General features: G+C 40.4%; 2 protein-coding genes across 4 annotated transcripts; both read left to right on the top strand.

Moving 5' to 3' along the window:
• The first annotated feature begins 8,999 nt into the window (after window positions 1-8,999).
• Window positions 9,000-14,699, top strand: LOC135259655 (serine protease FAM111A-like). 2 transcript variants are annotated; one of them, XM_064344247.1, is made up of 6 exons: window positions 9,000-9,124; window positions 9,273-9,327; window positions 11,004-11,063; window positions 11,275-11,310; window positions 11,630-11,683; window positions 11,836-14,699. In XM_064344247.1, exons 2-6 carry the CDS (start codon window positions 9,310-9,312, stop codon window positions 13,132-13,134), a joined length of 1,467 nt encoding a protein of 488 aa, XP_064200317.1. In that variant the 5' UTR covers window positions 9,000-9,124; window positions 9,273-9,309; the 3' UTR covers window positions 13,135-14,699. The 2 variants fall into 2 exon arrangements, with proteins under 2 accessions (XP_064200317.1, XP_064200318.1); XM_064344248.1 differs by lacking the exon at window positions 11,275-11,310.
• A 163-nt stretch (window positions 14,700-14,862) lies between these two features.
• Window positions 14,863-24,717, top strand: LOC135259656 (ubiquitin-conjugating enzyme E2 D2-like). 2 transcript variants are annotated; one of them, XM_064344249.1, is made up of 8 exons: window positions 14,863-15,261; window positions 20,796-20,859; window positions 20,946-20,977; window positions 21,069-21,146; window positions 21,359-21,464; window positions 22,016-22,109; window positions 22,368-22,417; window positions 23,769-24,717. In XM_064344249.1, exons 1-7 carry the CDS (start codon window positions 15,238-15,240, stop codon window positions 22,414-22,416), a joined length of 447 nt encoding a protein of 148 aa, XP_064200319.1. In that variant the 5' UTR covers window positions 14,863-15,237; the 3' UTR covers window position 22,417; window positions 23,769-24,717. The 2 variants fall into 2 exon arrangements, with proteins under 2 accessions (XP_064200319.1, XP_064200320.1); XM_064344250.1 differs by lacking the exon at window positions 22,368-22,417 and having other exon boundaries at window positions 14,871-15,261.
• The last annotated feature ends 2,459 nt before the right edge of the window (window positions 24,718-27,176 follow it).

Here is a 27,176-nt window from a genome sequence, read left to right as displayed (position 1 = left end):
AGTAAATAATAAGTGTAATATTACATTATTACATTACATTATAGGCATTTAGCAGACGCTCTTATCCAGAGCGACGTACAACAAGTGCATAGGTTCATGATGTAGAGGTGCAAAAGAAACACTAGAGTGAAGTAAGGATCGTAGTGCCAGAAGTGACCACATCGATCAGGACTCCAACCCTGTAGAGTAAGCTTGTTCAGCAGGCAAGAATCCTACCAAGTACAGGTGCCCCAGGTGCCCCAGGTGCCCCAGGTACCAACTGACTGACGTCACACAGGCGACACTGGTTGGATCCGGTTGGATCTATGGGAAGTGAGGTCCAAAAACACACCTGCAATTACCGCTTCTCGCCATTGGTACAAAGAGAACGAAACTGAAATCTTCAAGATTGTAACTTTAACTACACAGTGCCTATACAATATCCTGAATCCAGGGACAATGTTGGAAAATTACAGAACCTACATTTATATTGAAAATAAAGATAATGGTCTCAAATGTATCAGTTGGTCGTTATACTTGTAGAATTACACTATAAGTGAAGAGTAGCAGAGAAACACTGCATGGAAAGATCTGTTGCAGAAAATGAAAATCTGGACCACAAAATTCCAGCATACACTGCAGAACTGTGAAAGATTTTCTGGCATTTCCTGTACGAAGATGTTAAATTCTACCCATTCATATAGTTCTAGATACATACCATTTAGATGTATATGGAAGGGGGAAACTTCCATGTAAACCCTTGAGCTGACATGGTAAATAATCTTGTGTGGTTTTCTGCCAGGAAACATTTTCACACCTGACACACATTTGTATTTCACACCTTAGTGATACTCTGCTGATACAATGCTTTCCCCTATTAGTCTCCAACTGTTTTGCCTCAGAATTGATTAATTGGTTGCCCACCCAAAACCCTGAAAATCATTTCCCTATTGGGCCATTACATGTATTGCCTTTCCTCAGAAGTGATTTGATTTTTTGCAGGTTCCACTTATATAGTAGTGGTAGTGGTAGTAATAATAATAATAATAATTATTATTATTATTATGATAGTGTATTGTCTAGGCCTAGAACAGTCTGCAACCCTAAATGAGGCAATATATTCCAGACAACATACAAACAAACAAAAAAAAAACCATGGACTAGCATGTCACCAAACAACAAGTCACTGGAAACCAACTCCATGTTCTTCATTTTATGTCAACTCCATGCCACTGGTGGGGGGGCTGCACAAACTTGTTGCACAGACTTTTCAAAGTTACTTTGCACAACTCAACAAAGCGCCAGGAATTTGAGCACATTTCATTGTCTTTAAAATCTCTTGCATGAGTTCAGATACTCTTTGTTTAAACATATTCATATCAAAAATATTCCAGTCATGACCACGAAGATACAATGGGACAGCACAGTGATGAGATAAACAAGAAAATAAAGTTGATCCCTGACCCCTGGTCAACTGTGATGCACCCGACTATGTAATATTTAGATTGGTCAATCGCAAATGGGGGGAGGTATGTGAACTGGTGGGCTGGTTGCAAACAGTTCGCGCTGGATATTGCACACACCGCACTCTACAAACTCAAAACACTACGTATTTTTGTTTGTCTTAATTGAAATCATCATTTTAAACAAAAAGTTCTGTTTGAGTATGAGTCTGAGTACACTGATTCCTTAACAGAGCACAACTCATTCAACAACTCGCGATCTTATTGAGCAGATCAGGTGTGCCAAATTAAGTAAGCAGTATACTCCAAACGATGTACAAACCTTTAAAAAGAACCACAGGCGATCACATCACTGAATAGTGTTGTTAGTATACTCCATGTTCTTCTTTTTATGTCAGTCTATGCCACTGGGAGGAGTACAATGATTACAAGGCAGCTGTTATGTATGGATAGACTTTTGTGTCAGGAATCTGAGCACATTTTTGTCTTTAAAGTCTTTGAATGTTTGATCATAAAGACAATATCTTTGCACAAGTGTCATGGTTCTGTGTTTTCCTGTCTGTGTTTCCCTTGTTGGGCCGCCAGATGGCGGCACTTCTGTTTTGTGTCCTGCTCCCCCCTGTTAATTGTATGATTGTTTCCAATTGTCTCGTTATTCTATCATTGTTCCCACCTGTGTCTTGTTATCCCCTCCTTTTCTGGTTTGATTGTTTTTTGAGTTCACCTGTGTCTTGTTACCCCCTGTCTATTTAAGTTCTTTGTTCCCTTGACTTGGGTGCTGGTTCCTTGTGTTTGTTTGACTTACATGTATCGGCCTGCCTGTGTTTGTTTCCTACTTGTGTTTGATCTGTTTGAATGTACCTGCCCTTGTACTCTGCCTGCCTGTGTTCTGCCCTGCCTGTGTTTTTGAGTTCCTGTTGTTTTCTGTTTTATTAGTTATTTTTTGAGTTTGTGTTTTTGCCCATCATGGCCTTTTCTGTTCCCTGCTTGTTTGCCTGTCGTGTAAGTAAAGTCTTTGTTAATTTTTCCTTTTTGAGTTTGTTTTTTTTTCCCTCTGCGTTTGGGTCCCCCCTATCCGTTACGTGACAAGTTCAGCGACTCTTCCTTCAAAAGTAAATTTCTGTATAAGAGCGTCTGCTAAATGCCTGTAATGTAATTTAATGTAACTCAGATGCCCACTTCCAACTAACTGTTAAAAACCAACTTCTTGCCAAGTTGCTCAAAAAACTGACCGTGACTAATAGAAAACTACATATTTTATCTACTGAAAGAGAGGAGGGGGGGATGGACACCCCATTTGATACATACAAGCAGACCCACGCTTCTGCACAGACACACATTCACACCTCAAATGGCTACCCCCACCCAGTTCCTGCTCTGTGTCTTATTTGCAGGCTATGCTGGCCGAGCGCTTTGAACCTTCCTTTGCCTGGGAATGGCCAAATGGTGAATTACATGTCTGACAGGGCGATTCCATGCATGCACATTGCACACATATGATTATTACGCATTGGTCAATCATACAAGTGCATGCTAGTCCTTAGTAATTTCTTTAATGAAATTCTCCAAAGATTCTGTAATCACAAAGGAGTGTTCTGCTATAAATGTACAAACTCCAGATGTTTTTCCATGAACTAGACAATTTTCCATCAGCTCCCTTTTCATCAACACAATCTCCATTTTTTTACCGTTTCATCAATTAGGTTCAAAACAGAGCCAGAAAACATCCCGTGGGTAGGACTTGGGGCATCTGGCTGTGTTAGTCACATGTCAATTGACACTGCAGGCAGAGTCAACCACTTCAGTCAACCTGTTGGTGTGGAAGCGGATACCATCACTGAGTGTGAATGTGGCTGGTCCGTGTTAGTGAGTTACTATACTTGCAAAGGCTGGGACTAGAATGAGGTTTTTTTTTTCCCTGGTGAGGTCTTTGGACTCAGTTCAGCACTTGTATTAAAGGCCTCCTGGCTTTGTAGACTTTGTCAAACTGGTTCTTTCACAACATCTCTGCTTGAGCTTCACTATGCCCAAGTGACCCTTGTGTGCCATTGTAAGAATACGCACACACAGGGAACTTATAAACCACAGTGCAAAGCCCTCGTAACATGCAGGTTTCACCCCAGTAAGAGAGTTCATCAAAAAAGGTATAAATAAGCTGCTCAGGCAAACAAGATAGCCACCCGATATGATATAAGTGTAGAACATTTTGATGAGCTGCACCTCATTGTCCTCCACTGGGACAACTAATAGTGGATCATCATGGAGTTAGAGAGGAGGTCAGCAACTGTGTTACTTCTTCCTGGGGTGAACTTCAGCAGGTAATCATTCCGGCGAAGGTGCTCTGCCCAGCGATGAAGCTGTAGTGGGCTTATGGTCTGAACCTGAGGCTGACAGCAGAACGGAGTGCTTGGTGATCTGTGTGAAGCGACAACTACAGATCTTACATGTGCCATCTTTCACATGCCCAGATGTAGGCCAGGGCCTCCAGTTTGCCCACAGAGTAGGGCTGTTCTGTAGGGGTCAGGGCACAAGAGGTAAAAGCAACAGGCCGCTCAACTCCATCCTGTACCTGCGAGAGGACCGCACTGCCTTGGCTGAGGTATTGATGGTGACCAGGGTGGGGCTCGACGGATCAAAATGTGCCAGGACAGGCAGTATGGTGAGCTGGGCTTTCAAGGTGTGGACTGCCTCCAAGCAGGCTGATGTCCAGGACCAGGGCTTTTCCTTTTTCAGGAGCTGGTGGAACAGGCAGTAATTTGAGAGTGCTGCATACACGGTATGGATCATGAAAGTTGTGAGGTGTCTGCTGACTGGATGGACAGGAACCTGCAGATTACCCTGATGCAAGTCCAGCTTAGAGAAGCCTGCAGAGCCACATAAGTGGGTGGTCAATTCCTCTGACAAGGGCAAGGAGTGTATGATAGCTTTGTTCATTGCCCATAGGTCCACACAGACACAGGATATGCCATCAAACAGGACAAGATGAATTCATTGCAGGGGTTGAATGACTGGAGCTACAGTGGGATCCACCATGGGCCTGTGAGTGAAGGTGTTCAGGCAGCCTAAACCCTTAAACAGTGCTGGTGACTTTTGCTGCCAGGTGGAGGTGACCTGAAGGATGGTTGAGCCTCTGATTCATGAGAGAGAAATCCAGATTGATGAAGAGATCAAGACCAAGGAGGTTGGTTACCTGCTTTGCTATGTGAAACTGGAAGGATGATAAGTGATTTGTGCCATAACGTTGAGAGAGCCAGACAATACAAACAATGTCAATCCTGGAGCTGCCAGAGACTTCCAATGTTATGGAGGGCTGCTGCAGTGTTAGGTGAACCTCTTATATGTGCCCAGGTTTAACAGAGAGACTGCTGCTCCAGTCTCTAACAGCAGGGGCACACTAGGGCCACACTGATCCATCCATCCATCCATTATCTATACCCGCGGGGGGTGCTGGAGCCTATCCCAGTGTGCATTGGGCGACAGGAATACACCCTGAAGGCTGCATAAATTGAAGGCCGCAAAAATCAATAATACTCCCATCAATAAACTCCCATCAATTCTGAAAAGGCATTTCTGGATGAGGTTGAATGACATTTTAAATACCGTTTAAAAGCTCAGTGCCAAAACTCATGGGCCCAGCGATTTGGATAAGGGCCACAGGCTATGTACAAAAAGAGCATACAGCTGGCGCTCATAGCCAGTTATGTCAGTCTCATGTTTGTTGAAATGATTTCTCAGCTAAATAAAGGAGTGAAAAAGTGATATTCTTGGTCCTTTCTTCACCGAAATCACTACAATATTTATGTGAAGAGTTTAAATTATAATTACTAAATAGTCTGCCAGACATGTGAAAGATACAAGCAATAAAACTTGTGTTGCAATCACATTTCCAACTCCACAATCGAATTCAGCAACATGATTGCATTGCACTAGCGCTCTTTTAATCCTCTTCAGGGCCCTGGAATCATTCTGGTGATGCTGATCTATCTGCTCCATCATTTCAAATGTATGTTCTTGAGTCTCCAAGCGATGACTGATTTCCTAGTGATGCTCTGGAATTTGATAACAGTGCAGCGAGTTGATGAAAAACTCCTTAATTCCTGAGATCAGCTGCTTACTGCAGTCACTAACTGATGCCGGGTGTCTGAAATTGTGGTCTGCTTGCTGGAGGTGACTGTCGGTCACTGGCACCATTGATTCAGGAAAAACTTTTTTCTTAATTCGAGGGAAAAACCTCTTGCAAAAATGTCAAGCAAGAAATGTTTTCTTTGTAAAGCACCTCTTTTATGGAACCAGCTGGTTTAGATGGTTGGGACTGTTGTTCTGTCATTAGCTTAGCTATGGTTGAGAATTTTGAAGGTTAAACCCACGTTGTCCAGAACTGCTCATGTGGTCTCATAAACCCCATGGCTGTTTCCTCATAGCCAGAAGATTAATGCACACCAGCTTTTAAACCCAGTTGTTGTGTCTTGTTGAAATAGCCAAACTGCCAGTAGAGGTCACTTTAACTGAGGTTTAAGATAAGCCTGCTGCACACATGGTTTAACCAAGGATCAAAGGGAGATATCTACTGCTCAGATCATTTTAAGATTTCAGATTGTTAACATCTTTCACCATATATGGCCTTATGTAGACTGCTCTAATAAAAGGGTGAACCAAATACAATACTGCGTAATTAAATAATGTGGTGTGGTTAGGGCACCATCTGCTGGCGGAGAGGGAGCGGTTTAGCTGGCCCTACAACCACAGCTGTTTGTGATGACAATTAATTGCTAATTGCTTATATGCTCTGCCTGCAGTGAGACCTGGGCGCTGGAATGAGCGATGCACGTGGGAGCAACAATTTGTTTTGTTTTGTTTTGTTTTGTTTTGTTTTGTTTTGTTTTGTTTTGTTTTGTTTTGTTTTGTTTCCGTGTTTGGTATCGAGTGCACAATAAAGCCTTGGTGCGTCTAAGAACGACGGATTGTGTGGTTTGTGGTGAGAAGGACTGCAGAACTTGTTACATTTAAAATGTGTTATATCTGCCTTAATCATTTAAAGGCAGATATAAGGATAAGGCCAGCGTAATTTTATATTGCTGTTGCTATTCAACTAAACATCTTAGCACAGCCATGAAGGGTGTATGTGGGAAACTACACACTCTTCTGCAGCCCTGCTCCAATCCAAATGAACTATCTCCCTTCACTTCTTTCCTTCAATGGAATGAGTACTCCAGTGAAATATTGTATCTCGTATATGCAAGAGACCCCTTTCTGAGTGAGGGGAGTGATTGAGGGGATAGGGTTGGCGTGATTTGAATTGGGCCACCCTTGCGCTGCTTCCACAGAATCCGCACTTCAACATTTGTCGCACTTTCAGTCAGATACATTACCCTCCATAATGTTTGGGACAAAGTACATCTTATCTGTACACTTCTGAATTTGCTATCAGCGGTTACATCATCAATGAAGGACAAGTGAGCCAGTATAGCAGCAGAAGGAATTCTGAAGTGTACAGAGCCATCTTATCTGCTGAAGTTCATGCAAATGCCTCATTCAAACTCATTTGATGGCACTTCACCCAAGATCAATACTGTGATCCCAAATATACTGCTAAAGCAACGAAGGAGTTTTTCAATACCATAATCGAGAAAATTCTTGATTGGCCAAGTCAGTCACCCGATCTGAATCCAATGTGTTTGATATGCTGAAGAGAAAACTGAAGGCAACTAGCCCCCAAAACGAGCAGGAGCTGAAGATGACTGCAGTACGAGACTGGCAGAGCATCACCAGAGAAGATAATACAGCTCCCGGTGATGACAATCGTTCAAAGATTTTAAGCAGTCACTGCATGCAATTAAAGTATATTTAACAACGTATTAACAAGACTACTCCCATTTACAATACATGAATACTGTATGTCCCAAACATTATTGTGGAGACATTATCGTAAGTTCCAAAGTTCAGTGAATTTAATGATGTATAATTAAGCAATCAGGCACTCAAGGCTCGGTTTATGTCAGCCTACACACGTGCCTGCAACAAGAATTCCAATGGGATAATAAAGCTGAATATGATATGGAATGGACCCCTGAACATAACAACCACCATCCCAGCCCTTTAGGTTTGCCAATCATTAACTATGAAAGGCTGCAGAACTAGGACAGGTACATCCAGCTAAGAAGCAAACGTGGATTTTTTTTTTGTAAGTTAAAAATTTTGTGCTACATGGCTCCGTTTGTTTCTACATACACGTCTGTATTTTCCCAAAGATACCTCTTTTCATGTAGTGAAAGTAACAGAAAGAAAGCAAGCAGAGAGTAGCAGAGAGATGGATTCATACCATTTTTTGTGAAACCAGTATAACATTTTGCTTATTTTGACTGCAGGTGAGAAAGAAAAGGCTTTATATTTTGTATTGTGTTTATATGTTGAAATGACAAGATTCACAGTAAAATGCTTGGCCAAAATGTATATTTTGCATTGATAAGAAATGCTGAAAATATACTGCATTTTTTGTAACTGCATAAAGGGCCCACAACATCAGCAAGATGTGTGCAGTGATTATGCAGATTTAGATGCGTGTTGATATGGTGGGGTTTGTGCACTTTTGTGTGCACATCTAGCTGGCTGTCATTATTGTGATGGGCAGCTTTGTGGTGTTATTCTAAATGGGATGGGTGGATTAAATGTAACAAATTTGTGATATAAAATCTGCTCTGGTGCTACACTAGGGGTCCAATTTATGGTTAAGATTTTCCAAAGAAGTTGTGAATTTGTTTATAGACCCTTTAACCATGTTTCCTCCATCTTTAGCAGACCAAAGAATATTTCCACTCTTTGTTTACATAAATGTATGCACCTCAGAAACCTGCCTAATTAGCCTAAGATGTTGCAGTTTTGTTTGTGATTCCAGAAAAGAGGGAACTCTATGCAGGGTTAATGTCTGCATAGTTTAGGTCCTGTAATGGTTAAATGCTTCTAGCCGGATCTTGCTGGAAAACGTCATACGCTCTTTAAGAGAGAGAGAGACGAGAGACAAGAAGAAAAAAAAGCGGGAAAATGTATGAGGAAGGACAAAGGAAAGACCGATAAACCAGTCCTTTCCAAAAATGACTCCACATTTCAGCTTTTATTCTCATCTCCGGGCCTCTGCCATCTTTACCCGTAACAAGTTTTAGACCTCTGAGTTAAAAACAAGGGGTGCTGGTTCCAGGCATTGACTCCGAGATACATGTATGCTGCCTAGCACAAAAGCATACCCATCAGGTTATCTCTGGGTATGTCATGTTTCTATAGTACCTTTCCCCACTCTTACTTATAAATTGCCCTAAATATTCCAGTTACAGGTTTTGAAATTAAATGTCAGATAAACATGTGCTTTTCTCCCTGCCAACAAATCTAAACTCTAACCATTCCAAAATGGCTTACAAGCATTACCATTTTCCTATCCTTTTTCATTCCCTCCACTGAAAAATAGTCCTTATCCCTCCCCATGTTACACGTGATTGGTTTACTATTCCCGCCTTTTTAAATGATTGGTGCAAATATTTCCTTATTTTATGCCTCTGTCCCTCCATTTATTTTTCTACAAGTTACAGTATCTGCAGCCTCTCTGAACATCTCTAATGTTTAATATCTTCATTATTTAAGTTTTAACAACCTGGGACGTGCATAAGTTGCAAGTTTGCACAGAAAGCTATCAGGTAAGACCAGCAACATCTGAACGGGGGTCTAAAGGATGTTGTTTGCTGTCATGGATCAGATTCCAGAATGGATTTATGTATGTGTGTGTCTGACGAGTAGTGCATTTTACTTGCTTTCAACAGTGTTTCTGCATATTTCTTTTTATAGCCCAGCTCTGCTTCCTCCTTCAGCAAAGTGCAAGACAATGGCAGGCACTTTTAAGGTAAGCACTTTTAAACTTCAGTGTCCCAATGAAGTACTGAGAATCTCTGAATATTTTAAGGAAATGTAGCTTGGTAGTTCAAAGAGATTGCTCATTGGAAAAAATATTTTTTTATTAATTCCAGAATTGAAAAATAAAGATATATAATTTAACACTGTGAGACTCAGACATTATTGGAATTAGAAAAAAATAACTCGTTGTAACTTGTTGTAGGAGGCCTCTGATGAGGAATATATTTTTAAATGATCATTTTTATGTTTCATTCCAAGTTTCTAAACATGTTGAAAAAATGCTATTTACATTACATTACATTACATTCATTTGGCAGACGCTTTTATCCAAAGCGACGTACAAAAAGTGCACTTCATGGTCATAGACAACTTCTCAGGATATACACAGGATATGCTATTTTTGGCTGAAGTGGTAGCAGACATAGTCATTATGCTTCCCAGTAACAATACTCAAAAGACAGTTGTGCCAGTTTTAATACTTTGTTCATCGCAAATAAAACTTGTTCATTTGCAATGATAAGAACAAACACATGTTGAAATTTTATTCTTATTGCATACTTTAATTCCTCAAATAATCATATTGTTTGTATTCATATGTGTCCATGCTGCCCTGTTCAGTGTGATACTGAAGGAAGCTCTTGTGACCTGTGTAGCAGAGGCAGACATCATATTTGTAGCTATTGTTTGTATATCCAGTACTGCAGTGTTTGCTGTATCTTCATGTTGTCTTCACTTGGCAGTGAGCAACCTGTTGTTGGATTTTCTACACTGTCTTGTGTGCATGCATGCACAAGTCTACACGTGTCATGGTATTGTTGTCAACATAGAATGGTGACACAATCATAACATATTCCTTAGAGAACATAGGGACAGTGCTACCACTGTTGCATTTTTGCAATATGATCAAATGACCTCAAAGTATCAAAGTAAGACTATTGTTTCGTTTTGCATAAATGTATTATGCACAGGTACTACTCCCAGTTGGCATCCAAATAAAAAATACTGGAGGAAATTTATTTAATTCAGGTGGTGGAAAATCCAGATGTTATGAGACACAAATGGGATCTGCTTGAGGAGCCTGTGTTGTGTGTGCTCTAAGCACTCATATGCGTGATAGTTTAAAATGTTTCACTCCAAATATGTTGCTAAAATAAAGTAAAGGGCCTGGGATGTTCTAAACTTATATTTGGCAGAAACAGGGATTATATGGTGTATTTTTATGGTCTATTCATCTATATGATGTGTGCAAGCATAACTCCAAATCAGTTTGCAAATCAGCAACATTATGTCTCCATTATGAAGTTGTACTCTATGTGTATATGTTACTAGATTATTCTTCAAAAAATGACTTGAATATTATTTTTAGTTTGCACTAGTTCCTATGGCTCATGCAACATGAGACTGCTGCGCTCAATAAAAGAAGTGCCAATACAAATTTTAAACTAATACTTATTTGATAATAACTGCTATAAAAATTATATAAAATATATAACATAAATTAACCATTCTGTCCAAGTTACTTGGAGTTATTTGAAGTGTGTTTTCTATGCACACAAAAACTGACAATCGAAAACATGCATTAAAGTTGAAATAATTTAAATAAAAACATTCCTTTATACACTGTTGTCTTTCACTGAGTTTAGTGTTATTTCTCATTTCCTACAGAAACCATTCACTTTGAGACTTCCAGCTACAAAACAGACAAGGATTACGCAATACCTGAAGGTGAATCAAGCTGACAAGCCCTTTCAAAGTTTTAAAGCTTTGTTTATAGCTAAAATCTTATTTTCTGTCCTCTGTTCTGCTTCCTTTGTTCCTTCATTTTAGACTATTTCAGCCTGAGTTATTGTCAAATATTTTACATTTTTTTAAACTGTAAGAATTGAGTTGATATTTATTTTGTTGTGTCTCACAGATATTTTCTATTCTCTTACAGAAAAAGAAATCTTGGAGTGCTAAAATTATGAAATCGGTAAAATTGTTCTTTCTATTCTTAATTGTAGAAGAAGGACTTGTGGTAGTAACAGCAATAATAATAATAGTAATAATAATAATAATACAATGAGTATTGTCATAATGTATGCAAAATTGTTGTTAGGAAATCAAGAACCAATATTTTATTGGACTCCTCTTAGGTTTCATTCGGAATGTCTTTGACGGCAGCATGGGCTTTTTCAGTTTGTTACTGTCAACTTTGAAGTACTGTCTCAGATTTAAAAAGAAATATATGTTGCTTAAAAACTGCTGCTGGGCAAATGATTGACATGACACCATCCTCATATCTGTCACAGAAACTGAAAACTCGGAGAGGTGGAAGACTGACCGACAATAAGAAGTACCTAGGGGTAAAATAATGAATCATCTTCTTCTTATTCTGTTTTGCACTCTGCTTATGAGAAGGCGACGCAAGACATTAAGCAGCTTGAATCATATGTCTTGTTATGTATTCCTAAAGGATCGTGCTTGGTTGCTAAAAAATTCTATACCTTCCTTCTAGATCCACGGTGTGACAGAAAGAGAGGACTTCCAGAACTTAGGGAAAATGACACATACAATAGAAATGACAAAAATTAAGACTTTGCTTGAACTGGGAAAATCTGTTTGTGAAGTGTGCATTAACGGCACGGCCTGTGGTACAGGCTTCCTTCTATTTGAGAAATTCATTCTGACAAATGCTCATGTTGTCAGGGATATCATAAATGGCAACATGCAACAGCTTTCACAGCCTGTTACAGTCAAATTTGAAGAGCTGTCACTTTTGAATATTGTGGGGCATATTCCCGTTGAGGAAACCTTGACTGCATATCGATTTGGTTGTGACAGCTCAAACCATTTCCTGGACTATGCTTTACTGCAGCTGGCAGGCTCACTGGAAAACCTGCCCTCAGGCCTGTTGCCTCCAGGTCTTCTTAGTAAGTGCAGCCATTCTCCACACAAGGGTCAAATCTGTATCATTGGACACCCACAGGGGGGTGTGAAAAAAATGGCTGTTGCTTTCATCACTGAATATGAAAAACGAAACATGGCTTTTGACAAGTATTTTGCAGAGAACCCTGGACACATGGCAGCAATAGCAGGGTCCTTGCTGAAGGGAAAATGGGACTTTAAAGAAATGGAGAATCCCCGTCTAATGACCTATGATACAAGTTTCTTGTATGGGTCCTCTGGCTCTCCGGTATTCCAAGACCACTGCCAGCTAGTTTCCTTGCACACTGGTGGCTACCCCTATGAGAAGGATGGTAAAAGTTACAGCATCCATGAGTATGCCATTCCCATTATGAACATAGTGCAGGACATTCTGTGTGAGCTATTAGAAAGCAAAGTTATGCAAAATCACCAAAAACTTGATTGTTTGAAAAAGTTCAGCAGTGAAGCTTTGAGGGGGTCACAAGACATAGTGTGCATGATTGCATGGTTTATGACTGAAGTTTTATTGAAGTTCAGATTGAACCAGATATACCCAAAAGCTCTACAGGTGCTTCTGGGTGCGGTGAAGGGGACCACGCGCCATGTTAAAACACAGCTGCGTAAAGCACTGAGAGATGCCATGGATACAAAGCCATCGCTGAAGGGAATTTCTCAACAGGGCCTCCTCGAATTGGCAAATACAGAAGAAGAACAATCCAGCATGGCCACTCTTCGCCGTTTCCTGTTTTCAGAACAGAGAAGGGTATTGAAAGACATTTGTTTGAATGTACTAGCAGATGATAAACAGAAAAGGAAAAAGAGCGGGAAGGCAAAAGGCAGACCAGGAAGACAAAGAAAGATGCAGAAGAAGGAACTGATGAGATTGTGAAATAAACAGCAGATGAATTATGTTTTGAACTTATAGCAGTACATTCATATAAATAATTAAGAAATTGGTATATTGCATATTGCTGCTGTCATTTCCAGATCTTTGGAATTACTGAGGATGCCATTCTCTGTCTGTCTTATTAGCAGATAAAGGACAGAGGTATGTAAATGGGACAAAAACTTGACTGATCAAAATGGTTCATATAGTGAGTGTGATTGTTTGGTTTATAACTGTCATTTTAATGAGACTCAGAGAGAACCAAATAAAACTACCCAAAAGCCCTGTAGGTGTTTCTGGGTGCAGTGGAGGCAACCTCACTGAGGGCCTGATTTACTAATGCTGCTTTCACGTAATATAGGAGTTACCTAAATTATCACCTTCTGACTAGGAAAAAACGTTCAAGTTGACCTCTGAGTTGTAAGTAGGAAATATGGGAACTGCCTGACGTCTCCGATTTCTCCGACCTGGCAGTAAAAATCACAGAATTGTGTGAATATAGCAAGAAAAATGGCTTCCACAATGACAAACTTGCCAACCTTTCAAGAAGAGAAAATCATATCGTATGTGTTAATATTTTATTTTTATACACAATTTTATATTTATTTTACACAGGACCACCATGTTCAGTTTCCCAAAGAGTGTACAATGCATGAACACTTCCAAGGCAGGGCAATTAAGTCTTCTGATCATTCAGCTTTCTCCCATATGACGTAAATGCAGCATAAGACCTTTATACTATAAAACCTTTTAGCACATGCAAAACCAGTAACGTGACCAATGACTGGTCCTGGTATTTATTTTGCATGCCCTAAAAGGTTGTGCCGAAATGCAGAAAATGAAGTCCATCACAGATTTGTTTCCCCATTTCCTCTTTGAAAAATAAAAGAGTATTCAAATTCAAACCAATGCATTTATTTAAAAGTCAGAGATAGCTGAGGCAATTGGATACTTGTATGATGTGGTAACTTCATAATGAAGGTAAATGACTTGATAATGTCTTGATTTGAGGTTGTTTCCCCCAAGATACATTGGTCAGTTGGTGCCAAAAACATATTTTGTTTATCTAAACTGTCCATGAAACTGTAGTCCTTTGCTCACAGCAGTTAAACCAGATGATGTAATATCTCTGAAAAAGTGTAGGGTGCCAGTGCCCCCTTGAAGTTATTTTGTTTTACTGTTTTTTTTTTCTTGTCCTGGTATACTTTAATGTTTTTAAATGTATGTATTTCATTTGTTAATTTTTATTCATGAACCGTCGACATACAAAATTGTTGTGTGCAGTTTAGGTCAAATTGACCTGTTTTAAACTATTAGGGAAAGAGGACTGACACTTTTGATAAATGTATTTCATAGCCAGTGAGCAGTGACTATAAATCACATCTTCACAAAAATGAATGCCACTTTCATTGTTTAATGTGATATAGCAGAGGTTAATTCCATCCATTAACTTGTTTTGTTGGCTTGAGCATGTTCTGTACAGTTCTATATTTCATGTGCTCTACAATCACAATCGCAATTAAACAAAAAAACTGTATCATAAGCCATTACATTTGTAAAAGAATAAAAAGAGAATAATAATGAAAAAAAGTTTCGCTGTTTTTTTCCGCGAAGGCTGTGGCCTGGATGTTACCCCATGTCACGCCCCAAAGATACTGCACGTACAGCAAGACACCTGATAACCGCCTATCAATGTGTCCTTCACAGAACTGTTTCCCTAGGTTCCGTTCTCTCTTCTTTGACGTTGTGTGGTGCAGTAGGGGCGGACGGATATGAGGTTTGCCCAGTTGCCTGGATGTGTGTAGTTCCGGCAGAAGTAGACATCTTGTGGAAAAACTGCGGAGAAAAGACTTGGGGAAGAGAGGTTGAGCTTGGAGGAAGCGATTAGCAAGTAGCCACACAAAGGCTGATGATAAGTGACTGAAGAATACCCAGTGACTGGTGGTTGTATCTGGGTCACTATTTATTTTGTGAGCTCTGCATATTAACAGTGGCTGTTTTTCTTGTATTTTGCCTGGCCAACACAATTCAGAGCAGATTAGAGATACGTTACCCTAGCTAGCTAACGTTACCCCCATTTCTCGGCGACCCCACAGTGAGGCAAGAATGGCGCTGAAACGAATTCACAAGGTAAATTTTGGCTGAACAGAAGTCGTGTTTTCTTAAATGTAACAAGCTACATGGTGCTTGTTCTAATTATTCAGTTTGTTGGTTTGATTATGGAGGGGTAGCTATCTGACAACTGCTAGCTTGTTCTCTGTCTACCTCGATTCGCACATCGGTTTAAACTGGCACTAACTAGTCTTGACAGTTTTCTGGTCAACTACCACGTACTCGTCAAACAACAGTAGGCTACAGAAGAGACTGGTTGTTGTCAGTTTGCTGCGTTCAATCTGCGTCGCGGGGCGCCTCAGCTGGGAGGTCCTCGACTTCTTAGCTAGCTATTTCGCATGCGAAGTGGTGCTCAGCGACTGGCTAACTTGCCAACGCTGCCAACTAGTGTTAATATAGTTTTCCAATTCTCATTTACGCCGGAAGTTCAAGTTTCACTCCGTTGGTGCAGCATATTGCCTACCCTCGTTTTCAGCTGTTTGTTGGACATTGTTATTTTGTCCGAATTGTGAGAAATGGTGGAGTTTAAAATGATATTTTTATTAACTACACATTTTCCATTTTATATTAAATCACTAACGCTATATAGTTGATTGGCTAGCTAGCTAGCTTATAGGCTGGCCGTATTGCTGCTTAGCGTTAGCTGCATTCTTGAAGTATTGCAGCACTTATATTAGCTAGTCTAGTCTAGCTAGCTAGCTAACTGACAATTCCTTGCAACCTGGTCCATGTGCTAATAAGCTCTTGATAAGACTGTGCAGGAAAACAACCATTAATCAACCACTGTTAATTTAAAATGGCGACTATATTAAATGCTATATGTAGCCAACGTAAACGTGACATATTCATGTTAAAATCATTGTAGCCTGCTTGCTTACTAAATATGCATAACAGGTATAACAGCTGATTCCCTGATAATTTGGCACAATGGTCATGATGTAGCTAATTAACACTAAGTAGTAGCTTTGATACCAGCTGTGTCACTAATGTCGCTAACTTGGTTGTAGTGTGCACCTGGTCACTCTACCAATGTAGAGTGTGAGGTATCTTGTAATGAGCCAAGCTTTCCTAATTAAACCTATGTAAAGAAACTTAAAGTCTGTATACACTTGGTTAAATTTTAGCTATTTAAGTCGATAAAATGTTATGATGCAGTAATAATATGTAGGCAGTCTTTAAAATATTTAAGACATTTTGGGATATCATTAACTTTTTTTAAAAAACACAATTTTATAGGTAGGAATAATAATGTAGGTTTGTTCTTCCCAGTAAATCTTTTACAAGGACCAATTTGCAAGTGTTCTTTTGACACTTGACATTTGCAAGTGTGTTCAGTTTCGGTCAAAGTATGCATTGATGAAAGGCATGGTACAGCAGGATCTTTTATTCTAAAGGCAACGTAATAGGCTACATCTCATCTTTTGTGAGAATCTTATTTGCTCATTTCCACGGCCAGATTTTAACGACCTGCAGTTGTTCACCATCGGAAGCCTCATAATGTTTCAGGATGGCGTGAACACAATATTTGTGGGATAATTTTACTTCGTTTTGGCACAGTAAAAATATATAACTACAGGATATGGCTTTCAAGGACAGGAAATAACATAATTTGATTAAAATCAGTTTGTAAAGGCAGCACACAAGTCTGAGTGCTTGCTTTCAGGAAAACTTTGACTTTGAATATAGCATCCACCAGATTCCTCTGCATGTTTAGTGTAGTATGTAGCTAATGCAGTGTGCTGCGTATTGTTCATTCTCCATTCTGTTATGCAGTGTCCGACTGCTTCCGTACTGGACTGTTTTTCCCATTGGGCCCAAAATCCACCAAACCCCTGGGTTCTGTCCTGTGAACTTGAAGTGACCACTGTCAAAGGCAATACTCGCTCTGGTTCTGGTGTCTCGTCTCCCTGGGTTTTGGTTGGCTGGATTTTGACTGTTAGTTACCAGCTTGTTTCATTTCATTTTGATCAAATAAAGTACGGAGCCTCACTAAGGAATCGCAAATGTCTGTTCACACATCACTTGTAAGATAGCCACCATCACGGATCGAAGCAGGAGTGTAAATTTCCACGAAACACAAACAGCTGGACCAGTAGTACTACATTCTGCACTATGCTTTTGGCTTTTGTAATCATGACAGGGTTAAAACAAATGATGTGCTTTAAATGGTGTTTCCAGAGAAATAAAGGGAATTGAAGCTGAAGGGTTCAACGAAAGGGGGCAGTTTGGCTGGAATGAAATCCGTTTTGCAAGTACTTTTTTCATTGCGGTGTAAAACAGCAAAGTTGAAACATACGCCTATTAAAAATCAAACTCGTAGTTCACGAAGAACAGGCCTACACATGCAGTTTGTTCACAAGTAGAGGAAGACGAACCCTGTGGTTAGGCATAAGGCTGGGCAGTTGTGCAGAGGGGGGCTTATTTATTGCATAGCAGAACATGGTGGGCCTGGAGACTGAAGCTCCGCCCAACTTACAAGCCCCGCCCACTGAAGAGCCGGGTCCCTGGAGGGGCTGTCCTTGCATTCCCTTCACCCTAAAAAAGAAATGCAGTCCTCTAAATAGCTGCCACTGTTGGTGCCAATGCAGCAGTTCTGTGAGTGCTGTCAGGCCCTCTCAGTCACTGCATACCACTCAGCCATTTGCTGCTCCCAATACATTACTCAAACTGGAGTGGCACGTAATAATGAGGGCCTTCACCACCCTCAACAACTGTGTGACCCCTCTATAGGTGGCTTAATTTAAATGCCTTTTTCAAATAAGAAAATATATGTGTGTAAATGAGGTGGGCAATATACATTAACTCATGAAACGATATACAAAAATATTTTATTTCCCATAGCCAGCACACATACTGGCTTATCCCTCTGAACAACCTGACTTGTATAGCCCCACTCAGAGTCCGAGCAGGGCGGCAGTGTAGTCTAATGGGTAAGGAGATGGTCTTGTAACCTAAAGGTCACAGGCTCGATTCCTGGGTGGGGCACTGCCGTTGTACCCTTGAGCAAGGTACCCAATCTGCAGTGCCTCAATATATACCCAGCTGTATAAATGGATGCCTTGTAAATGCTATGTAAAAAGTTGTGTAAGTCGCTCTGGATAAGCTAAATGCCTGTAATGCACTGTAATGCCTCTGTTCATTGGTTATTGGAGCTGTTGCCTTTCGACAGTCCATGCTCGTCTCTGTCCTGAGAAGGCCCAGGTAAATTTATGAGCATGCTGTCTCTCAAGTAGGTGGATTTTTTATTTCAGAGTCCTGCATCATCATAGCTACATCATTAATCTGTCTATTTTAAGTAGGTTGAATTGATTGAAAAGGAATAGGGTTTTATATGGGTTAATCCTTTTCTCTGCTGAAATTAAGAATTGTGGCCTTGTGTTTGAAATGGAAAAATATAACTTAATCATTCAAGATGAGATGGAAAGTAATTTAGCCGATTGATTTGTTGTACATTTGCAATCGGAAACATTGCATTAGGCCCAGGTTTCAAACTAGCCCAATAGCCTCAGCACCCCACTATAACCACTAACTGATGTTAATTCTATGAGAGGGGTGTCAGCGCATCTCTAATGAAAAAGTGGCTAGATCGTTTTTGTCAGCGCTTCAACAGGTCATGCTTTTAGTGGTGAAGATGGTAAGCTTGTGGGAGTGTAGCTGGCTTATGTTTACAAGACCCAGTTGTCTTCTTGCTAAACAACATAACGGCACCAAGAACACGTGCACAATATTTTCAGGCTTTTACAAATATCTGACACTGAATCGATGCCATTTCCTGCCATAGTTAGGATATGTTATGCAATGAAATTAACTTTACTTTGTGTGATATTCAAATTTGGGCGCATACCAATGATCTCGTAAAATTAAACAATGATTTAATTCCTGATGTAGGCTAAATGTTTGCATGCTAGCTGTGACAGTCATCAGAAATGCCCCCAAGACATCCTACCCCATGGCTTCTTATGTAATTATGCGTCACCTGACTAGAAATGAGATTACAATCAAGATTTCTTTACACTGCTAAAACATGGATGTATTCCTATAATAATTTGGCAGCATTCCTCCATAAGTTTCAATTACAAAATGGTCAGGGGTTAAAATATTGGACTGGTTCTTCTTCTGAGACACTGTACTCTGTCACTTTTGAAACATTTAAATGCTTTTCCCCTGCGATCTGGCAGCTTGTTCCAATCAGGTCCTTGACATTTTACATCTGTTGACCAGTTATGTTTCTAAGCATGATTTAGGCCTGTGTCCTCCAGCTACTGTAGCGTTCTTTGTTGTTGGCGGCACCGGCAGTGAGTATACCAATGAGTGCATTTACATTGGTATAAAGCACAAGCGCCATATCGATTTAGATGTGTAAAAAACGAATCAGTCATATCGATTAGCCTACTTGTCTCAGCCCTAATATTGAGCCTTGCTGTAACAGCTTCTTGCAAGCGCAATCACCTTCCTTTAACGTCCACCACAAATCTGTGAAACTCACTGTGCTGAAGGTGAATGAGCGGCATCAATTGTAAAGCGCTTTGGATAAAAGCGCTAGCCTATATAAATGCGGTCCAGATTGTTCTAAAATTCTAGAAAGTGTTTTTAGTATTTTTGACATTCTCCTGAAAGTGTTCCCACCTCCAAACTTTTGGCCCTCTAGTAAGAGATGGGGAAAAGCACTGGCCCAACCTTATAGCAGATAATAGTATGCTCGTGCGCCTGGGAGCTCTGTTTTGATTGGCTTTGCTGCTGACTTTCTGGCTGTGTCCTTCCTGCAGATGAACCACAGAAATAAAAATGCACCAGAGCGTTGTGCTGCTGCCCCCACCCCCCTCTTACCCACTTTCTTTCACTCTCACAAACACTGCAAATAACAATGGTTATGAAGCATTGATTTTATTTAGAAATTTCAGCGATATGAACCCATCAGGAATGTCAGTTGCCAGAAACGCAAATTTTGTGCATATTTCCTTGATGTCAGGTTGATTAAAAGAATGTACTGATTCTGCGGGTTAATTTATGTGGTTCCAGTGTCTCACTGGTTAGACCGTAACATTTACACTGCTATTGCACATATTGTGTATATTTTGGATATTCATAGGCTATATTTACACTTTCAGGTTGCCAGCTTCTTGTTGAGATTTTAAGACCGGAAAACTTTAGAAGTTGACCTTTTGGCAGTTAAACAATCTCAGCAGTGTAAAATATACACTGTGTATTTTACAGTTACAGGGAACATTGGAATACAGAGAAACCGCTTATCAGAAATCGGTCAGCATTATTGTACCCGACATCACCAAGGTAGTTATTTTTCCAGTTTTTAAATCATGCCAGTATTTAGCGAGAAACTGAAACCCGTCTGAAGACATTTTAATTTCACGCAAAGGACGACACAGCCTAGTAATTCGTCAAAAGAATTCAGGTACCGATCACTATTTTGCTCTTTTAACAGTGAATGGAAATATACCAGTGGGCAATCGGGTAGGGGCGAGTTCCTAGAGGGTGACGTGGTGAGGAGCTGTGTTGGCATCTCGGTCTCAGTTTCTCTTTCTCTCTCGTGGCAGGAACTGAACGACTTGGCGCGCGATCCTCCGGCACAGTGTTCTGCAGGCCCAGTTGGAGATGACAGTAAGCCCCGCCCCGCTCCTCTCCGTCAGTCATAACGCCCGGCTAACGCCCCCTTGTCTAACTGAGCTCACGTTCTTTCGTTGCAGTGTTCCATTGGCAAGCTACAATCATGGGACCTGTAAGTTCTACGACCGTTTGCACGTTTACGAAATCAGCCATCGTTTGTTTTGACCACTGCTTTGTGACCCTCTTCTTTCTTCTCCCCTCAGAATGACAGTCCATATCAAGGTGGTGTTTTCTTCTTGACAATTCATTTTCCCACAGATTACCCTTTTAAACCTCCTAAGGCAAGTAGAGTGAAAAAGCCTTCCTGATAAACCCCAACAAATTAAATAAAAAAGGTTGTTTTTATAAAAAGTAATATAAATTAACTGTATAAGTGTCTGTGTATGTCAAACTTGTTCTGTCGCTGGGGTCTTTAGAATACAGAAACATACTGACACCTTGATCTTGCTGGCTGACTTTTTGGAAATTCAGTTTATTTTTTGTTTTCTTCTAGGTTGCATTTACGACAAGAATTTATCACCCAAATATTAACAGTAATGGCAGCATCTGTCTCGATATTCTTAGATCACAGTGGTCTCCAGCATTAACTATTTCTAAAGGTAAGACATGTCCCACAATTATAGAATGTCTGGCATCAACCATCATTCTTTTTGTTCCATTTTCCATCAGTAGACTTTGATTTGAGTGAACTGTAGAGGGACGTCCACTTATCTTGGTAATGCCCCCATTAATTGTTTAAAAATCTGTATGAATCTCAATAATCCAGAGCTGCATTTCAGCTCTGGATTATTGAAAATGTACATATAAATATAATATTTTAATGTGAGATCAGAATGCTGAGAGCTCTTCATGTATGTCTGTTGTGATTTGGTTGGAGTGAATGAGCTGTTTGCAGTCTTCATTAGCACTTTGTAGCACCTTCACAATCAATGCATAGAAATCTACAAGCGCTTCTATCAGTAACTGCTAATAGTCATGTTATGACAACTGCAAATAGTCATGTCATGGCATCACCATGATGTAGCAAGTCAAACGTGCTACATCATGGCAACGTCATGTGCTGCATCTGTGGTGACGTAATATGCCGTATGCCCCGTTTGCATGCACAGAAGCAGACGCTTTAACCTGATCTCTCTCCTCCTGTCCGCAGTCCTTTTGTCCATTTGTTCACTGTTATGTGATCCCAACCCAGATGACCCCCTAGTGCCAGAGATTGCGCGCATCTACAAAACAGATACCGAAAAGTGAGTATCGGCGCCGGTCCTCTCGCCCGCAAACGCGGTTGGCATTTCGCTTGCTGTGACCGGACCGTGATTTTAAAAAAATAAAAAATTCACCTTTTACACTGCTAGCAAGACCTATAGCAAGGAGAACCAACATCGGTTCATCCAAGGACACGCGAGGAACCAGACATAATTAATGTGTTAGTTCATTATTAAGTGACTGGGACATATTGTGGAGGGAGCAGCTTACTGTAACTCTAGACCGTTTTGCCTCATTAGGTATAATAGACTAGCCAGGGAATGGACAGAGAAATATGCCGTGCTTTAGGGTAAGGTGCTGCAGCATGGTGATGGATGTAATTGTATGTGGTGTTGCATGGAAACCACGTGGTTTCATCCTAACAAAGACTCTGCAATAGGGCTTGATTAACCTGGTCTTGCAGGGGTAACAACTGTCTGTCTAGTACTGCCACCTACTCTGGTTATGTGAATTGCTTTGATTTAAAAAGGGTATAGAGTCAAGGGGCTGTGGTGAGACCCTATGAACCTGAGCTAGGGCAGAGTGCACCCTTGTTTGTCTCCAGATTGTGGTGGTATTTGACTTTAAGGACTTGTTACTTCTGGTCAAAAGTTCAAAAACTGCACACCAGCCTTCAATTCAGAGGTTGTAAATGAAACATAAAAGCCACACACAAATTACACTTGCATGCGGTTGAAAATAATAAGTTTTGTCATCATGCCAGCATAACAGAATGTGTGTTGGAGACCACCTGATAACGGAGGTACCTTGGATACAGTTTGAGAACATGTCACAGGTGTGTTTGGGTCCAGTGTTCTGGAACATGTCTGCGCTCTCACTAGAGTAATGTTAGGGAGTCGGGTGTCCCACTGCTGAGCATAAATGAAGTGTAAATGAGCATGCTGTGATGAATAGAAAAGGTGCCGATGATACAGCCATCCCCCTTTCTTGCTTGGTTCTGCCTGCGAGTTTCCATAGTTACTGGCATGGAGGCTTTGGAGTTTGGAGCAGTGAAATCTCCTTGGACAGCAGATCAGGGCCCTGGTCTCTTCTGCTCTTCAGGGTTACTAAGGTCACATACCATCAGGGAACCCTGAACTCAATGAGCCCCATTGGGTTTTAGAGCTTGTGGGAAATGTAGTTTAAAAAAAGAAGAGAGAACTACAATCTGTGAAAGATTGGCCAAGCCAGAGATTACAGCAGTCTTAGTGTGTCAGCGTACGTTCTCAGCTCTGGTGATGGTGGGCTTCACTGTCTGCAGGGCTACTTAGGGCTGAGTATCTGAATGTCTACTGGTAGATGCCTTCTGTACCTTGGCCCTTCCGCAATACCCCCTATCACCCACATTGCCTGCTCTTGAGTGGAATTAATTTCCTGCAAGGAGTGACTGTACACTCTCCGCTCAGAATGCCATTAGTTTTCTTTGCTTGAATCATGTCCATGCCAGAGCACCTCTGGACATCAGAATTTTGCGGGCGCCGTGACAACGTGACCGCATGCTGTCCCGCACTTCTGTTATGTCGCTTTTCGATAGGATGTTTTCATGCCAATGGTCCCGTCAGCCAGTGCTGTCCTGTTGTTTTTATTTTTAGCCAAGATTGAATTCCAACGTTTTCTGACTTTGTGTGCCTGTGTGTGTTTGTATGTGTGTCACTTTGCAGGTATAACAGAATAGCTCGGGAATGGACTCAAAAGTATGCAATGTGATGCCACCTTGTGGCAGACGCAAGAACATGCATTGTTGCTGGAATAAACTTTAAAACATTGTTCTTTTTTGGTTACCTTATTTGGCTGCTCTTACACATCAGACCATATTGTTTCTTTTTTCACCCCCACATTCATATGCTCTGACAAGAAGATATAGTTTCTGTCTTCGGATAAGACGAGCTTCTTCTCCCTTGAGTTTCAAATTCAATTTTTAAAGAAAGCGCAAATTATAACGGTCACACGTGGTCCTGAACTCTTGGCGGAGTGCCGTCTCGACGGTCTGAGAAAGAGGCAGATATTACCCCCCAGAGTCACTTGTTTCCAAGACAACAAAAAGAAGAAGAAACAAAAGTGTTCCTGGCCACTTCGGAAGATGCTACAGACCCAACAAGGATGCTCCACGTGCCACAATACCCATTTTTTCTGAGGATCACCTCCTTTCTGGAAAGGCATCCATCTTTTTGTAAGCTTTTCCACTGCAATAGTATTACAGAACTGAGGCCTGTTTGGGGAAAACACGCATTTTATGCCCATAAATGACCTGGCAAAGAATTTCAGGGGAACACATAAGGAGTAAAACTGAAAACAGTACTGTATTTTATGCATGTTAATAAAGAAATACAGTTTTACCTTGTGCTGAAAAATTTGAGAATGGACGAGGTGGGTGGGTGGTCCACTGTTAGGGTAACTTGTATTATTATTATTATTTTTTTCTGTTCCCTGTTTTGATTTTTGAATGGAGCTATTGGTTAATCAACCTTCCACAAAACTGTACTCTTGTAGCACTGAATAATGATGCAAAGCTGTCAGTGGTTGACTGATAAACTAAGAGCTCCTCTCTTGATTTTTATTTTGTTTTTTTTCTTTCCTCCTCAATAAAATTGCATAAGCCAATATCCAGTACCCTGCTGCTGATTTTGTAGTGCTTTTTGTATGCTAGTGTACGCTATTGTCTTTTTGTTGAGAATGGTACTTTTGGTTGGATGAAGACTCACTTGTCCATATTTATCGCAAAAAAGTCTGTCTTAAGTGTTTTCTTCTTGAGACTTAAAATCTTATTTCTTTTTCTCGGAAGTAGAAAATATTTGCTTGTTTGAAGGTGCATTTTGTTTGGCAAGTAAAATTGTTTTACCCCATTGCCAAATCTTGAAAAGAGTCAAACTGTCTCACCTCACTGGCTGTCTTTTTGTCATATTTAGCAAAGAAATGAACATAAATAAGATCTTAAAGGGTAATTACACCCTAGCTGTAAACATGTCTGTTTGCCTACTATATAATGAGATGTTTTCATCCATTCCATTTTTTCAACATTTCTGATATATCATTTCACAGAAAAAACTGGCAGAAAACACCTTTGTGCTGCCCTCTAACATTTGAACATTTTCCATTTGAAAGTAATACTACCTCATTTCAAATGTCACACAAGATATCCATCCGGAGAATTGTTTCCGCCCACAAATTCATCAGTTTACTTAATACAACGGAACATTGCCAGCACCTGATTGGCTTGTTTTGACCCAACATTTTCAAACCGGAGAACATTGGCAGCCTGTTCATAAACTCTCTTAGTCCACCTATACGGTCCACTAAAATATGTTTCTGAAAACATTTATGGAGAGAAACAGGTTATGTGATTACTGAATCTTAATTTATGGTTGACAGATTGAGTTTCATGAGCCAGGCACAGCTATACTGTACTAATTTATTTGTATACAGAATACTAAATGCAAATGAGATGGACACGTACTCCACCCACCGCAGGATACATTTTTCTAAATTGTGTTGCAGGCGGAACCAGACTGAAGCAGTGAGTGCAATTACTATCTGTAAATATAAGTCTAAATAGAAGACGAAAATACTGAAGATTGACTTACTTTTTGGTTTTTAAGTCTCATTTGATGTATTTCTGCCCAGGTCATCAGTGCAGGTTCCCTCTGTGGAACTGGTGCCCAAATTTAAACCTTTAAAAAAAGCTTAAAACATTTTAAGACAGAGTAATTTTAAGGTAATTTTGCTGTACCAATACCTTTGCATACCATTGTGCAGCTCATAGTTACTGATTTGTTCATGTGTGAATGTGAAGGCCATAAATTCTGGCCTTTTGGTTTTTTTGTCTGTTCTCTAGGGTGGTACATCAGGTGTTGATGCAATACCGATTCACTGATCTCCAATGGATGGCTCAGCCTTCTGGTTTTGATCTGCACACTAGATCAGTGAATCGACACAACATTCTTAAAACAAGCCCTCTGAAACCATGTCTTTTGTTGGACTGAAGCCAGATTGGGAAAAACTAATTCAAGGTTTGACGTGGTGTGCATTCAGAGATGCTCTTCTGCATACCTCGGTTGTAACAAGTGGTTATTTGAGTTACTGTTGCCTTTCTATCAGCTCGAGCCAGTCTGGCCATTCTCCTCTGACCTCTGCCATCAACAAGGCGTTTTCGCCCGGAGAACTGCCGCTCACTGGATATTTTCTCTTTTTCGGACCATTCTCTGTAAACCCTAGAGATGGTTGTGCGTGAAAATCCCAGTAGATCGGCAGTTTCTGAAATACTTAAAACAGCCGGTCTGGCACCAACTACCATGCCAGGTTCAAAGTCACTTAAATCACCTTTCTTCCCCATTCTGATGCTTGGTTTGAACTTCAGCAGATCGTCTTGACCATGTCTACATTCCTAAATGCATTTAGTTGATTGGCTGATTAGATATTTGCATTAACGCGTACAGTTTGCAGTTGAACAAGTGGACCTAATGAAGTGGCCGGTGAGTACATGTGTAAGGATAGTGTGACTTCGGCCTACCTCATGCATTTTGATTGGACGGAATGAATTTGGCTAGTTGCCACTAACAGCAATGTGTTAGAATGTATATTGACCAGTTTTGTCCTTTTGTTTATGCTAGCATTGATTTGAATGCCTTAGCATCAAGATTTGTGCATACTAAATTATATATAAATTATCCTTATTAAACCTACCTTAATCCCCCATTAAATCTAATTCTCTGTTTTCATTTCAAATAATCAATGTGACTTGTATTCATTATATCAGGTCAAGCAGAATGGTGAAATGGTGGTTTGGATTGAAAGGCCTTGCTATATGGATCCATTTTGAGAGTATGAACAGTGCGTAACATTCATGCAGAAAATAAGAGTATGGTTAGAGTACCAAGGGATTGCAATTCTCCGGGGATTAGTCGAATGGCTGCATGCTGGCTAACTGGGGCTTTGGTCATAGTGAAATAACCTATTTGTATTTATTGAGGGATTGCTACAGATGTCACTAATGTTGCAAGAGCTTATATTTATTTTAACGATGGGAAGATGGCAATCAATTTTGGGATGAAGCTCATGCTGCAGCAATAAAT

Source organism: Anguilla rostrata, chromosome 7, assembly GCF_018555375.3.
Source record: "Anguilla rostrata isolate EN2019 chromosome 7, ASM1855537v3, whole genome shotgun sequence".
NCBI classification, from domain to species: Eukaryota; Metazoa; Chordata; class Actinopteri; order Anguilliformes; family Anguillidae; genus Anguilla; species Anguilla rostrata.
This window is presented reverse-complemented; position numbering and strand designations above follow the sequence as displayed.